Below are 15,145 nucleotides of genomic sequence, written 5' to 3' on the forward strand. Positions count from 1 at the left end.
CCGCTTCATCTTTTGTCAACGCCAAGATAGCATCAAGGTTCGCTATGGCATCTGCCATTTGGTTATCTTTTCTTGGCACATGTTCCAGCGTCACGAAGACAAACTTTTCGAGTAACTGCGTGGCCATTTGGTGATATGGAATTAAATCATCCTTCCTAACCTCGTAATGGGTCAATAGCTGGTTGATTACAAAAACAAGTACAAGTCACGTCTTTTCTATAGGCATGTAGTTTAGTTCTGGACCAGTAAGAGTTCGGCTTAGATAGTAGAGTGCTGGCTCTTTATGTGACTTATTCTCTTGCGCCAATAGGGCTCTAATTGATCTCTCTTGAGCAGTAATGTACAATATGAATGGTCTGCCGGGAATAGGAGCTCCTAACAGTGGTGAACTCAATAAGTACTTCTTTATGCTCTCAAAGGCATTGTGACAAGCCTCATCCCAAACGAACGGGACATCCTTTTTCATAAGACGACTGAAAGGCTGACACTGCCCGCTAAGTTTGAGATGAACCGCCGAATAAAAGCGAGACGTCCTTGTAAACTTTTCAACTCACATAAATTTCTTGGCTCGAGCATATATCGGATGGCTTTAATCTTAGACTGATCCACTTTGATGCCTCGATGCTTAACAATGAAACCAAGAAATTAACCTGACTTGACGCCGAAAACACACTTTAAAGGGTTCATCTTGAGTGGGTTCATCTTTAGTTGGTATTTCTGCAATCTGTTGAACACCATTCTCAAGTCTTTCATGTGATCGTCTCTTCTTTGTGACTTGATCACCAAGTCATCAACATAGTATTTGACATTCTTGTGAAGCATGTCGCCAAAGATCTTTTGTATTGCACGCTGATAGTTCACACCTGCATTCTTTAGGCCAAATGCCATCGCCTTGTAACAGTAAATTTCTTTCGGAGTGTGGAAAGCTGTGAGCTCTTCATCATTTGGCAACATTCTTATTTGATTATATCCAGATGAACCATCCATGAAAGATAAGGGTTCATGACCTGTGGTTGCATCTACCTTGAGCTCAATTTTAGGCAATGGAAAGTCATCCTTCGAGCAAGCCTCGTTTAAGTCTCAAAAGTCAACACAAATACGAATTTGTCCAATGATCTTCTTCTTCACCATAACAATGTTTGCGATCTACATTGGATATTTCACCTCCCTAATAAATCCAGCAGTGATCAACTTGTCGACTTCGGCTTCTATTTGACCTAGAAGCTCCGGGCGAAAACGACATTGAGTTTGTTTGATTGGACGCGTTCCAAGCTTGATTTCAAGGTGATGGACAACAACTCTTGGATCGAGGCCTGGCATCTCCTTATACATCCAAGAAAATACATCTTTATACTCAAGTGACAGTTGATGATATGATTCCTCTTCACTAGGATTCAAAAGTGCACTAACAAAGATAGGTCTTGGGTCTTCATTTGTGCCCAAGTTAAATTATTTTAATTCATCTACAATCGCTTGTCCCCCACTTTCTAGTGTGGCAGGGGCATCATGAACCTCATCCTTGAAAAGTTCCTCTTCATCGAGCTCTTTAATCGTAACGTGATGAACAGCTAAGACCTCTACTTCTTCATCGTCACTTTTATTTTGCTGACTCAAAGTTTTTCGAGTATGTATGATTGTTCATTGTTTTACTTTTAGTTGGTCACCTGAAGTTTCGTCAAATGTTGAGTGACGTTTCATATGTGATGGGATTAGGCACCAAATTTCATTATCTTCTGTCGAATCAACATGAACTCTACTTTTCAACTCTTGTTGGTTTTTCTTTTCAGATGGCTTGCTTGGAACTTCGAGTCTTTCTAGCGCCGATCTGCGTAGGGAATTCCCCTTTCACTATTATATCCAGATATCCTTTTGAACATAGAGGGTCGTGATGTTGATTCTTTGATGCGGCTAAAAACTGAGGTCTGTTGGGTAGGTTTGGCTAAACGGTCAAACATTGAGGCACTCTTCGTAGCCTTTAATTCTTCTTCCTCTTCGACCACTTCGATACTAATGTGTTGAGCGTCTGCCTTCTTTTCTTCCCTTCTATCAGAGATCTTAACCCTGCTACTAGCTGAGTTGATTACGTAACCTTCCTTCTTCAACTTCTTTTGGGTTTCGTTCAGGCTGCGTCCTTTCTCCGGTGATATCTGAATGAAGCTCTCCCAGCGAAGGAGATAAGTCAAAGTCATAACCTGCCTTTGACATGAGTTTATAGGCATTAGGATCAAAACCTTCTTTACTTCTTTTAACCGGAAGAGATTCGTGTCGTGTTGCATCTTGTGATGGTCTGACGAACCTTGGTACCGAAGATTTTGAAACGTCTGAATTGCTCAACTTGGGCAAAGGCATGGTTGTCGACTCCTTCAAAAACTTCATGTCACTTTCCCTTAACTTCCTTAGTTTTACTTCTTTTCCAAATGGGGATTGTCCATCCTTCCATCGGGATGATGGGATATAACGAAGAACAGGAATGGACACCTTCTGTGAATCTATCAGTGATGATCCTATTTGTCCAGACGAAGTGCTTTTTGATTTCTTGTCGCCATTCTCTTCAGTGGAAAGGTACTTTGAATGCTCATCTCTTCTTGGTATGGCCTTGCCTGTCGAATGAACCTCAACGAGAATAACTTCAGATACCATGTCTTCATCCATGTAAAACTTGGCGTCAGCAAAATAAGACTCGGCTTCAGTAAATGGTTTGATGCCACCAAAGATTTTCTTCACTCCACCTTTGTAAAATTTCAAACAGTAATGTAAGGTTGAAGGCACTATTCCATTTTCATGTACCCATGGCCTTCCTAAGAGAAGATTGTAGGAAGTCTTGGCATCAATCATGTGAAATAGGGTGTTTGACTTTAAATCACCTGTCACGAGCTCAATTCTGATCATGCCCACGGCTTTTTGCCCTAGTTGGTTGAAGCCTCGAGTCATGAGATGACTTCGAGATAATTCATTCATGGTAATGCTTAACTTCATCATTGTGGACTTAGGCATGATGTGTACTACTGAACCTCCATCCACGAGCATGTGACTAAGTTTTGTTCTCGCATATACCTTAACACGAAAAGTGGACAGTTATGGGGTTTGGACCCTAACAAGAGATCTTCATCGGTGAATGTGATGGAAGCACATGTCGCGCAATAAATAACATGGTCTTGAGACTCAAGCTCTAATTTTCGGCCTTTCTTGTTTTACTTGGATGAATATTGAGATCCATAAGCACCTTTACAAATGCTACACGTATCGTTTCAGGAAGTTCCACCGCTTCTATAATATTTGAGTGCGATGGTGAATCCTCCACCTGTGCTGAGACCTTTTGCCCTTCATGAGTTTCAGATTTTCCTTCCGAGGCATCTTCATCATCCACTTGATAGCAAGTCGTCATATGAACTGTCTCTATTGGCCCTCTTGCAAAGAACACTTTGGGAAAGTATGCTCCTAGCATAATTGGAGTCCTTAGCCCTTGGATTAGTGGTCCACTTTCTTGGTCAGAGTCTCTCCTCACCATCATTCTAGTTTTGCTCTTAGAGTGTTGGTGTGAGACTCTCTTTCGCCGCTCCTTCTTTAATTCAACATTTTCTTGATGAGGAATGCGCTTCGTACGAGACTTCTGTCGAGTAACGGGCGTCCGTCCTTCATTGTCAACAAAAGGCGAGTCACCAATGAAGCCATCATCACCACGATTGTCTGGTTCGCCTGCCACTTCTTTTGTACACAAATCAATCACCTTGTGTATATCTCTTGTTGATTGAAACTCTAATTTTTGCGACAATGCGGGCAACGACACCAGATCAAAGGATCCAAACACAATTGTGGCAACGTTCGCATCTACGATTTCGTCAATGTCCAACTCAATCCTTTCTTGCCAAGCTAAGTTCATAATTACCTTCTTCAACATGAAACACTTCTCTACTGGATGGCTGACGATTTGGTGGTACTTGCAAAACTTAGGTTCGTTAACCCGGTTCTTCTCCTCAGGCCATTTACATTCTGGCAATTTAATCACCTTTTTTCAGGCAAGTCCTCAACATACCTGCGACATTGGAATCAAGGACAGGGTACATTTTTTTCTCCAACTCCTTCAAGGTGCGTTGACATCTATCAACCTCTCAGGATGGCTCCATCCTTTTGACTTCTCCCTTCTTATCTCGGGTGAAGATTTTGACCGGGATAGTGTTGATTCTCATTGCTTCCTTGTTAGGCTTTTTGATAGGCTTATCTGTCTTTTGTCCAAAAACTCTCCTTTTTATGCTCCATGACAGGCTCATGCTTTCTTTCGTTGCAAGCTATACTTAACTCCATATCATGGGCATGAGTGGCTAGCTACTCAAACGTGCGGGCTTTAATCCCTTGTAGAATGTAGAGTAACCCCCAATGCATCCCTTAAATGCACATCTCAACGGCCAATATATCCAAAAAGCCTATCCTTGCAATCCATACTTAACGAGCGCCTCCGATTGATGTAATCGACAACAGGTTCATCTTTCCATTACTTGGCATTTGTGAGTTCCATCATACTCACGGTGCGACGAGTGCTATAGAATCTATTCAAGAATTCTATCCCCATTTGATACCAACTGTCGAGGGACTCAGACTCTAAGTCTACATACCAATCAAATGCATTTTCTTTCAAGGAATGAACAAATTATTTCACCAAATGGTCACCCTTCGTCCCAGCATTGTTGCATGTTTCGACAAAGTGTGCAACGTGCTGTTTTGGGTTGCCCTTTTCATCGAATTGTTGGAATTTGGGAGGTTGATATCCCGTCGGCATCCGCAGGTTGTCTATCCTCTTGGTGTATGGCTTGGAATATATAAGCGTGTCTCGGGAAGGGGGTCCGTATTGAACCCTGATAGTGTTCGTGATCATGTCCTACAGTTGTTGGATCGATAAAGAACCACCGAGGCAGCGTCGCCTTTTCCGTGCAACTTCACACCCAACTCTGTTTCATGACCCAATCCTTTCTCACTGGATTCAGCTTCATGATGTGGTCTTTTCTTGTGTACGTCTTGACCAAGCTCCTTATCCTGATGTGCCTCCCACTTGTTAGTGAGAGAAGCAATCTGCGCATCTTTCTCTTCAACCATCTTCGTCAGTTTCATGACCGCTTTACTCATATGGGCCAGTAGTTCTTCAATAGACATCGCTTCTATCACCATGACCTGCATAGCCATAGAATAAGACTCACCTATGGATGTCGAGGGTTTCATGGCAATCTTCTTCTATTGGTTGCCAGATGGGGATCTATGGTACAAGCCTATGCTCGAGTCAGCATCTGAAATAGGTGAGAGTGAACGTTCTCTTGAATTCTTCGAGCCTGAAAAACTCCTTTCTTGGTTCCGAGAGTTTTTCTCATCCGCTTAGGAGGTATTCTTCTTTGCCCCCAAGGAGGCCAGATTGATAATCGGTTCACGCCTTCGGTTCACATCCTTCGCCTTGGCTTGAGTCGGTATGGAAATGACATGTTGAGTTGCGGATATCGCCTTGGCCTTGCTCTGGGTGACGACCCCAACAAATTCTTCGCTTGAGAATGAGGAGCTCACGCTTTTGCCTTTCATCGCAGGAACGGTTTGAATCTTCTTGGAAGCCATCGTTTTCAGTTTGTTGATTGATTTTGGAACTGGAAAAAGAGATGAGAGGTAGAGAAGGTCCCACTGGGCGTGCCAAATTTGTAAACACGAATTTCCTGTGACAAATGAGACAAGAATACGTGTATAAAATAATATTTGTATTAATGAAATTTAGGGTTGCAATCTCTGTATTAAATCCTCTGATTCGATCTCCAAAGGGTTTAAAGAAAATTTGTATTTGATACAAGGGTTGTAGAGCTTGATCTTGATCAAACGGGTAGCACAAGGCTTGTTTGGTGTTTGAATTTTTCTAAGGTGGAGGAACCGGCACGTATTTGTTGTGTTTGGTGGCTCTTCCGAAGTGAGGTGAAGAATGTGTTAGCGAGATCCTAGTTTAATTAGGATATTTATTTCCTAGTTTATTAGGATTATATTTCTTTCCTTTTTGTACAGATATTGTGTAATTAGGTTTTTATCTTGTTTCCTAGTTTGATCCTGCTAGGGTTACATCCTTGTACCATAAATACCTTCTTTTGGAGAATGAAATACAACCTGAAAAATATTCTACCTATATTGTTTGACTTGGCATCAGAGCTTACTTTTCTAGTAACCTGTGTGTTGTGCCCACCCGTTTTCTATCCCCATATTTTTTTTTTCTCTCTACCTGTGTTGTGTGTGCCCTCTTGGGTTTGTGTGTTGTGTTGTATTGTTCGTGCCTCTACTGTGTTCGTGCCATTCCTGTCTTCGTGCATCTGCCGTATTTGTGCATTTTGCTATGTTCCGCTGTGTACTCTGCTGTATTCGTCCCTGTCTTCGTGCATCTTCTGTATTTGTGCCTCTGCTGTGTTCTGTTATATACTCTATCGTGATCTGTTGAGTTTCTGTTGCAATCATGGGTGATAACTCCATTGTTGGTGTTGTTGCTGCTACTTCTGCAAATTTGTGTGTTTGTGATTCTATTCCAGGTACTGGCTCCAATACTTAGATAATTGACACTGGTGCTTCTGATCATATAACTTATGATGCAAAATTTTTTGATGAGTTGTCTAGTAACACCTGTGACCCATACATAACTAGTGCTAATGGCTTGCCCTCTCCAATTACTGGTGAGGGCACAATCTCTCTCACTCCTACTCTGTCCTTCTCTCGTGCGTTACTAGTTCCCAATATCCATTGTAACTTGTTATCTGTTGGTCGATTACTTGATACACTTAATGCTTCTACTACTTTCTATCCTACGCATTGCTCTTTTCAGGATCTCAAGACTCACGAGACGATTGGGCATGGTAAACAGATAGAGGGTTATATTATTTGACATTGCCTTCTGCACCAGTTCGTGATCGTGTCGTTAATACTGTTCAAAGTTGCTATGTCAAAGACAAACAGCAAATTTGGTTATGGCATCGTCACTTGGGACACCGTCATTTGGCTACCTTAAGTGTCTGTTTTCATCTTTATTCCGCTCTTGTAATAAGTCCAGTTTTAAGTGTGAGACATATATTTTGGCCAAGAGTCATCGCACTGTGTTTCCTTTCAGTGACAGTAAAGCTGCAAAGCCTTTTGATTTAGTGCATTCTGATGTGTAGGGCCCGACTCACATTACTTCGAACGGATCTCGTTGGTTCGTCACATTTCTTGATGATTGTACCCGACTCACTTTGGTTTTCTTACTGAAAAATAAACATGATATTGCTTTCATCCTTCCAGAGTTCTATACTATGGTGTCTACTCAGTTTCATGCTTGGGTCAAAGTATTCCGGACTGATAACGGAGGTGAATATGTGAATAACACTTTGACATCTTTCTTCCGTGCTCAAGGTATTATTCACCAAACGACAACCCCATTTACTCCTCAGCAGAATGGTGTGTCTGAACGCAAGAATCATCAATTACTTGAAGTTGCCCGCTCCCTTATGTTAGACATGTCTGTTCCCCATCATCTTTTCGGGCATGCTGTTTTATCTGCTGCTTATTTGATTAATCGTACTCCTAGCCGGGTTCTTGATTTCAAGACTCCACATGATGTGTTTGGTGACCATGTTTCCCTTGTCTCAGTCTCCAAGTTGCCCCCTAAAGTTTTTGGGTGTGTTGCCTATGTTCATGTCTACTCCCATCAACGGAGTAAACTTGACCCATGTGCTCTCCGCTACGTCTTCATTGTCTATTCTACCACTTAGAAGGGTTACAAGTGCTACCACCCTCCTTTACAAAAGGTACATGTTACTTTAGATGTCACATTTCATGAAGAAGTACCGTATTATGTCTCTTCCTCCTCTCCAATTCAAGAGGAGAGGAGGAGTGAATTGAAGAATTTCAGAATGAAAGATCTTGGGCAAAAAAATGCATGTGAAAATCTTGGAATGGAAAATCTTGGATGTACAAAGGCATCTGAAGGAATCTCCGACTAAGTGCCAATGACCAATTGCCTAGAGGACACGACCTGTCACCAAGCAATTTGTACAAAATTGACCGGTCGAGTAAAGGGTGACGACCGGTTGCACAGCACGATGCGTGACGACTGTGTGAAAACGACCGGTCGCCCAGAGGATACGACCAGTCACCCAACAATCTGTGCAAAACCGACCGGTCGCCCAGAAGATAACGATCGGTCGCCGGTTGAATTCCTTGATGAGATTTGCCCTTTGTTAGAAGAATGTAACAGTGATATTGGTGACTGTTGTGAAGATGAGATCGATATAAGACCCCCATCTGCCCTGCCATTGTCCCAATCAACTCGTGATGATGATGAGGTACTCTCTAATGATGTGTCTGCTTATCAGTTACCCCCACGAACCACTCGTGGGAAACCTAAAGTACAATATTCTCCTGATATACATGCCAGGTCTAAAAATCTCATTAGCCATTATGTGTCAACTCATCGTTTGTCTAAGTCATATCCATCATATTTGTGTCAATTATCTAGTGTATGTGTGCCAACTAAGTTGCAGGATGCTTTATCTAATCCCAAATGGATGGATGCCATGAATGTTGAAATGGATGCCTTGAATAAGAATAAAACATGGGATTTAGTTCCTTTGCCACGAGGGAAGAAAGTCGTTACAAGGCTAGATTGATAGCCAAGGGTTATACTCAGACCTATGGAGTGGATTATTTGGAGACATTTGCTCCAGTAGCAAAGCTCAATACTGTGCATGTACTATTGTCCCTGACTGCTAACCGCGACTGGCCCTTATTACAATTCGATGTCAAAAATGCATTTCTACATGGTGACCTCAAGGAGGAGATTTACATGGATCTCCCTCCTGGTATTCCTGTAACCTCTAAGGAGGGTGTTGTGTGTAAGCAACGAAAGTCTTTATATGGATTGAAGCAGTCTCTAAGAGTGTGGTTTGGGAGATTTACAGCATCTATGAAGAAATTTGGGTATATGCAGAGTAACTCAGACCATACTTTGTTTCTAAAGTGTCATAAAGGTAAATTGATAGCTTTAATTATTTATGTTGATGATATGATTGTGATTGGAGATGATCAGGCAGAAATGCAAAATCTTCATAAGTATCTGGCTTCAGAATTTAAGATGAAGTCCTTGGGTGATTTGAAGTACTTTCTTGGGATTGAAATTGCCAGATCTAAACATGGTATCTTTCTGTCTCAAAGAAAGTATATTTTGGATTTACTTATAGAGACTGGAATGTTAGATTGTAAACCAATTGATACCCCTAGTGAACAGAATCATAAGTTGGGATTGTATCCTGATCAAGTCTCTACAGATAAAGAGCGTTATCAATGACTTGTGGGGAAATTGATTTATTTATCTCTTACACGTCCTGATATTGCATATACAGTGAGTGTAGTGAGTCAATTTATGCATTCTCCTAGTGAAGATCATATGGGTGTTGTGATGCGCATCTTGAGGTATCTGAAAGTAACTCCTGGAAAGGGGTTAATGTTTTGCAAGTATGGTCATACATATGTAGAAGGTTCTACGGATGCTGATTGGGCTGGTTCAGTCCCTGGTAGACGTTCTACGTCTGGGTATTTCACATTTGTTGGTGGTAATCTTATTACTTGGAGGAGTAAAAAACAAAAAGTGGTATCTAGGTCAAGTGCCGAGGCCGAGTACCATGGGATGGCTTAAGGTGTGTGCGAGTTACTATGGTTGAGAAGATTGTTGAGAGATCTTGGGTTTGGACCCCAGAAATCCATGGATTTGTATTGTGATAATAAAGCTGTAATTGCAATTGCACATAACCCTGTGCAACATGATCGTACAAAGCACGTGGAGGTTGATCGACATTTTGTTAAAGAGAAGTTGGATGCTGAAATTATTTCTTTTCCGTTTATATCATCCGAGTATCAACTGGCAGATGTTTTTACGACCGTCTTTCTCAACTCGCTTGACAAATTGGGCATGCGTGACATCTTTGCTCCAACTTGAGGGGGAGTGTTAGGTAGATCCTAGTTTAATTAAAATATTTATTTCCTAGTTTATTATGATTATATTTATTTCCTTTTTGTACAGATATTGTGTAATTATGTTTTTATCTTGTTTCCTAGTTTGACCATGCTAGGGTTACATCCTTGTACTATAAATACCTTCTTTTGGAGAATGAAATACAACCTGAAAAATATTCTACCCATATTGTTTGACTAAATGCAAAGAGTTTTTTCTTTCTTCTGAATGCTTGGTCTGTCTAAGCTCTTTTCTTTCTTCTTGAGGCCTCCTATTTATAGGCTCCTGCAGGATGCTTGACCTAAATAACTTTCCCTCTTTAAGACCTTGTTTTGTGGGATTTTGATTTGATTTAAAATCAATTACAATAATTTGGCAATTTAACCAAATTATCTTCGATTGATTGACTTGATTAATATTTGATTTAAATCAAAGTCAATCACAGAAGATTCTTTCTTTTAATTTTGTCTTCACTTTGAACCGTTTGATGCACTCCGTCGGACGTCAACACGTGTCAATTTGCCAACTAATCCAATTTTGATGAGTCATACACCACATGGGTGAATTATGGGGCCCATAATTCAATCCACCGAACCCTAATTATTTCTTATCCAATGGAATTTATTCCACCAAAATTCATTTGTCTACAATGAGATTGAACAATGACGGAATCAGTATAGGAGAATGAAGATGGGAGGTGATGTGGAGCGGCTATATCCGGAGCCAAGGTGGTGAGTCGACTGGGCGATACGGCGGTGCTACATGATTTGGTAGTGGCGGTGGCTTCTTCGAGTCAACACTGCCAGATTCGACAGTAGTGGGTTCATGCGGCAGTGGTCTATAGAATTTGCTTGACGGTTTTTTCTTTTTCTTTGAACCTGGGCCTGGTGCCAAGAAGAAGAATATTATTTGGTTTAATATTGTTGTGTGTTATTCATCTCACAAAGAGGGATGTATATACACATAGAGTTACAATCCTAATTCCACTATCACAGAGAGTAATTACATGACTAGGAAATCTAATATTACAAAGAGTTATCCAAAATATAACACAAAAGTCAACAATCCTTAGGAAAGTCGCAAAACATTACCTTATTATATTCTTATATTGACCCAAATAAAAACTGTATTCTTATGCAGTCAAAGTTGAAAAGCTTAGTAGTCCAAGATGGTTTTTCCGGCCAACCACGGTCGATTCGGCCACTTTAACTGCTGCCAAATCCTTCTTTAATGGAAGGATCTTCATCCCGACCACCAAATCCTTGATATCTAAATCACCGACGGTTTACTCCTCCATTCCTATTCCAATAAAATATTTTTATTAATATTTTAAGAATAAATCCATTCTATTACTCCATGTCCTATAGACCAAGAACTAATACATCCTAGTCCATTCACACCTAGCAATTACAAAGATTTAAATTTAGCTAGGTATCGTTTTCAAAAGTAAATCATCGTTTTAGTTTATAAAATATTTAAATTATATTTATTGTTCTAAATAAGACAAAAATTAAACTCACGCAGAAGCAATTTGTGTGGATCCACTGTGACATATCAAGCCATAAGCCAACTGGCCATCACCTTTCCCCTTCCATTTTTTACTTGATCTCATGAGCATTTGGAGACTGCTACTTTATTCAATTCAGAAAATGAACTCCATGTCCTTGTCCCTTGTCTACCAAGAAAACCAATAACTATCTCACATTTTTCAGCTTAAATAATGTTGACTTTTGAAAGTGGTTGTTCTTGGTCAGCAAGTAAGCCCCAAAAGCCCCTTCTCATTTAAGCCCCAAAAGCCCCTTCTCATTTGTCACACTAGTCTTCACTTTACCAATATATAAGACATATTGGCCTATGTAATAATGCGGTGACATAAGTAGAAAGATGGCCAAGCATAATCCTGACCTAATTATGTGCCGCAAGCAACCCGGAATAGCCATCGGAAGGTTGTGTGAAAAGTGTGACGGCAAGTGCGTAATCTGCGATTCTTTGGTGCGCCCTTGCACGCTTGTTCGGGTGTGCGATGAGTGCAACTATGGATCATTCCAGGGCCGGTGTGTTGTGTGTGGAGGGGTTGGAATTTCTGACGCTTACTACTGCAAAGAGTGTACTCAGCTGGAAAAAGACAGAGACGGGTGTCCCAAAATTGTGAATTTGGGAAGTGCCAAAACCGATCTGTTCTATGAACGTAAAAAGTATGGTTTCAAGAACAGATGATCACTTGACGATTAATTGGCAATTTCACCGATGAAGTTCGGCTTAGCTCCCCTAAAATCATGTTGTCGTTTTCAGTTTTCTTGGGTTTGTAATACCTCTAAGATGTTTTTTTTTTTGTGGATGAACAAGCTCCTGGTATTTCATTAATGTTTTACGAAGATACATTTATCATTAAAAGGATTACGTACTAAACCAAGAGGACATTGATCACATTTAATGGAATTCGTAGTATTTATTTTATTTTATATGTCTGATACATAATTTTTATTACACAATATAACAACAGTTGAAGGAGATGAATGTTTCTAGCTCAGCGAGTAAACTGAGATGTCTCCTAGCAAGTGAGATTGTCCCCGGGAGCAACACCAAGTTGGTTACAATATTCAGTGAAATATTCAACACGTTTCTGAACAGTGGCAGGGTTTCCACCATCACATTCAAGGGCACCATTAATGGCTCGTATTGTTGCACCGAAACCTTCTCCAATGACCGGTCGGACACTTTTCATCCAATACCACAACGCCGTCTTGAAGGCGATGATGGGGTCATTGGCAACGGTTTCAGGAGAGTTTAATCCGTCGAAGCCAATGCTCTCTCCGGCTGGGCCGTAGTTGAAGTTCCATGACAGTTGGATTGGTCCACGCCCGTAGTAGCCCTTGTTTGGCTTGCATGGATATTGTGTGTTGCTCTCATCACAGTAGTCCTTTGAGGGTCCATCTATCTCTTCTATGTAGCAGAAATCTGCACAATCAAACATCATTTTTCCTTCAGTTTTTGGGATCCTTTGCTAATGCGTTTTTGTGTTATATGTAAAATAGTTGCATGTGGAACGTGTTTTTGTGCTAATTGCGTTTTTGGGATACAAATAAATTAAACTCGTGTCAACGTGTTTGACCGTGGGCACTACTACAACAATCATAAGAAACAACACTAAATATATAACGGCTTTAAAAGTTGCAGGTGGAAAGTATAAAAATGAATTACATTCTGGACCAACATATGCAAATAATGAATAAAGTGGAAGAAATAATTGATGAGAGAATAAAGAACTTACGAAAAGTCTCATGGGTGACATGGGCAAAGAAGGCAGCAATCTCACGCTTAGAGTCGTCAATGGAGCCAATCTTACCGAACTGATCATAAGACTTGAGAGCCTCAAGAAAGGTAGCTCGGGAATAAAAGTTTTTGCCGGCGCAGCTTGCCTCGGCCTGGCCAATTATGCTATTGAAGAATTCGGGCGTGACGATATCAGCCACTGACACGTCGCTAGTGCTCGGGGTTAGAGGCGCCGTCTTGCACGGCCCTGCTTGGCACCCGGTGCCGCAGTAGTCATCACTTGTGCCACAATACCCATATTTGCTACAACACAAGTCTGAAGCACACCCACAATTTTGTGCCTCCACATACCCAGCTGCAGCTGCAGCTACAATAATAAGGGTTAGAAATATGTTGCTGGGTGCAATGATTTGAGCCATTTTGGTTTCTAAGGCAAGGAATGAGTGATGGAGAATGAAGGTAGAGTTGATTATTATTTATAGTGGAGAAAATGAATAATAATGTGGGTAGGCCACATGTGTATTTGTGGGTTTGAATTTTCTGAGTTGGGTTTCAAAGTGGATTTAATTTTCTAGAAGGAGAGGGTTGAGTGACGCGTCTCAGAGTTGACTTTTGACTTTGGCCATGGATGTAGGACAATTGATCCTCTGTTATGACTTCTCAGGCTCAAATAGAAAGAATAACGTGTGAATTATTAACTCAAAAACATGAAGGGAAAAAAAAAAAAAAGGTCAAACAGTCTAGGCTCCTTCACAAATTGGTAGATCAACCTCCGTATATTTAATTGACCCAAAAAACAAAAACAAAAACAAAAAACACACCCAAAAAAAAAAAAAACACTATGTAGGCAGTGGCATAACCGAAACATCAAATGGGCTGATAATAAAACATTATTCTCTTTTTATATATAAAAATATCAATTGGCTAAAGTGGTGGCAATAATGAAGTTTATTAATTTCTTGATAAAGTTATGAGTGATGAGTGTATTATGTGTTACACAACATAATCGTAGTGGAGCCAAAAAACCTAGACTTATCTTGGGTGAGCTGAGTGACCAAGTTTTTTAAATTTTATTTATCACAGCGTTACAAGAAAAATCAATAATGGACACAAGTATTTGTGGTACTGGATGGGATGGTTGTAAGGGCTATCTGTAACCAATGAGTAATAGATACGATATACAATCCTTTTCACTTTTAAGATTCAAAAATACAATGGGTTGGTGGGCTACTGGAAGGGAATTAAAGAGAAAGAGGACAGAGGCTCAGGCATGAGAATAAGTAGAGATAGATTTTAATTTGTTTTTAGGAAATGATGAGAACACTAATTTGGCGTTTTCAAATTTTGTACTTATGCCACTGTCTTCTTCCAAAAAAATTAGGAAAAATTAATCATATAATATCGCTGCGTTGAATTTCATGCTTATATATATATATGTTTCAAAGTTATTGTTTGTAACCAGTCCGTCAAGGCAGTTTTGGGTGCATGAAAAAGAGTTCATAATCTTGGCGGCTATCTAACCACGCCGCATGGTTGACCCAAAAAAATAAGACCAAGTCGCATGTTGGCGTGTGAAAAGAGAGTATCAGAACCAAAAGTAGGAGGTAAAATTGTGTCTGTTGACTTTTGCTATATGTGTCTTGGTGTATTGCCCTGGGCCACCTGTAATTGTCCACGTTCACCAGGTCAACCATTCACGCTTACTTGACCTGCTCAGAGCCCCAGAGATAAGTTTGTATAATATTAATTAATAACACTGTTGTAATTAGGATTTACTTTCCTAGTAGGTTTCTTAGATTAGGGGACTTGTTTTCTTGTACACTAAGACACTCTTGTATAAACCAATTATACCTATTAATTAAAATTATTCTCTTCCAATATCATATT

The 15,145-nt window shown here is 40.3% G+C and overlaps 2 protein-coding genes across 2 annotated transcripts; one reads left to right on the plus strand and one right to left on the minus strand.

The window, feature by feature from the left end:
• LOC18788234 (PHD finger-like domain-containing protein 5B) lies at positions 11,837-12,447 on the plus strand. The gene has a single exon (XM_007224960.2). It carries the CDS (start codon positions 11,870-11,872, stop codon positions 12,200-12,202), a length of 333 nt encoding a protein of 110 aa, XP_007225022.1. The 5' UTR covers positions 11,837-11,869; the 3' UTR covers positions 12,203-12,447.
• LOC18791427 (endochitinase EP3) lies at positions 12,415-13,722 on the minus strand. Its single transcript, XM_007222453.2, has 2 exons — positions 13,257-13,722; positions 12,415-12,943 (listed from the first exon to the last, which is right to left on the minus strand). The coding sequence occupies exons 1-2, from the start codon at positions 13,675-13,677 to the stop codon at positions 12,537-12,539; spliced, it is 828 nt and encodes a 275-aa protein (XP_007222515.1). The 5' UTR covers positions 13,678-13,722; the 3' UTR covers positions 12,415-12,536.

The sequence above is a fragment of the Prunus persica genome, chromosome G1 (assembly GCF_000346465.2).
Source record: "Prunus persica cultivar Lovell chromosome G1, Prunus_persica_NCBIv2, whole genome shotgun sequence".
NCBI lineage: Eukaryota > Viridiplantae > Streptophyta > Magnoliopsida > Rosales > Rosaceae > Prunus > Prunus persica.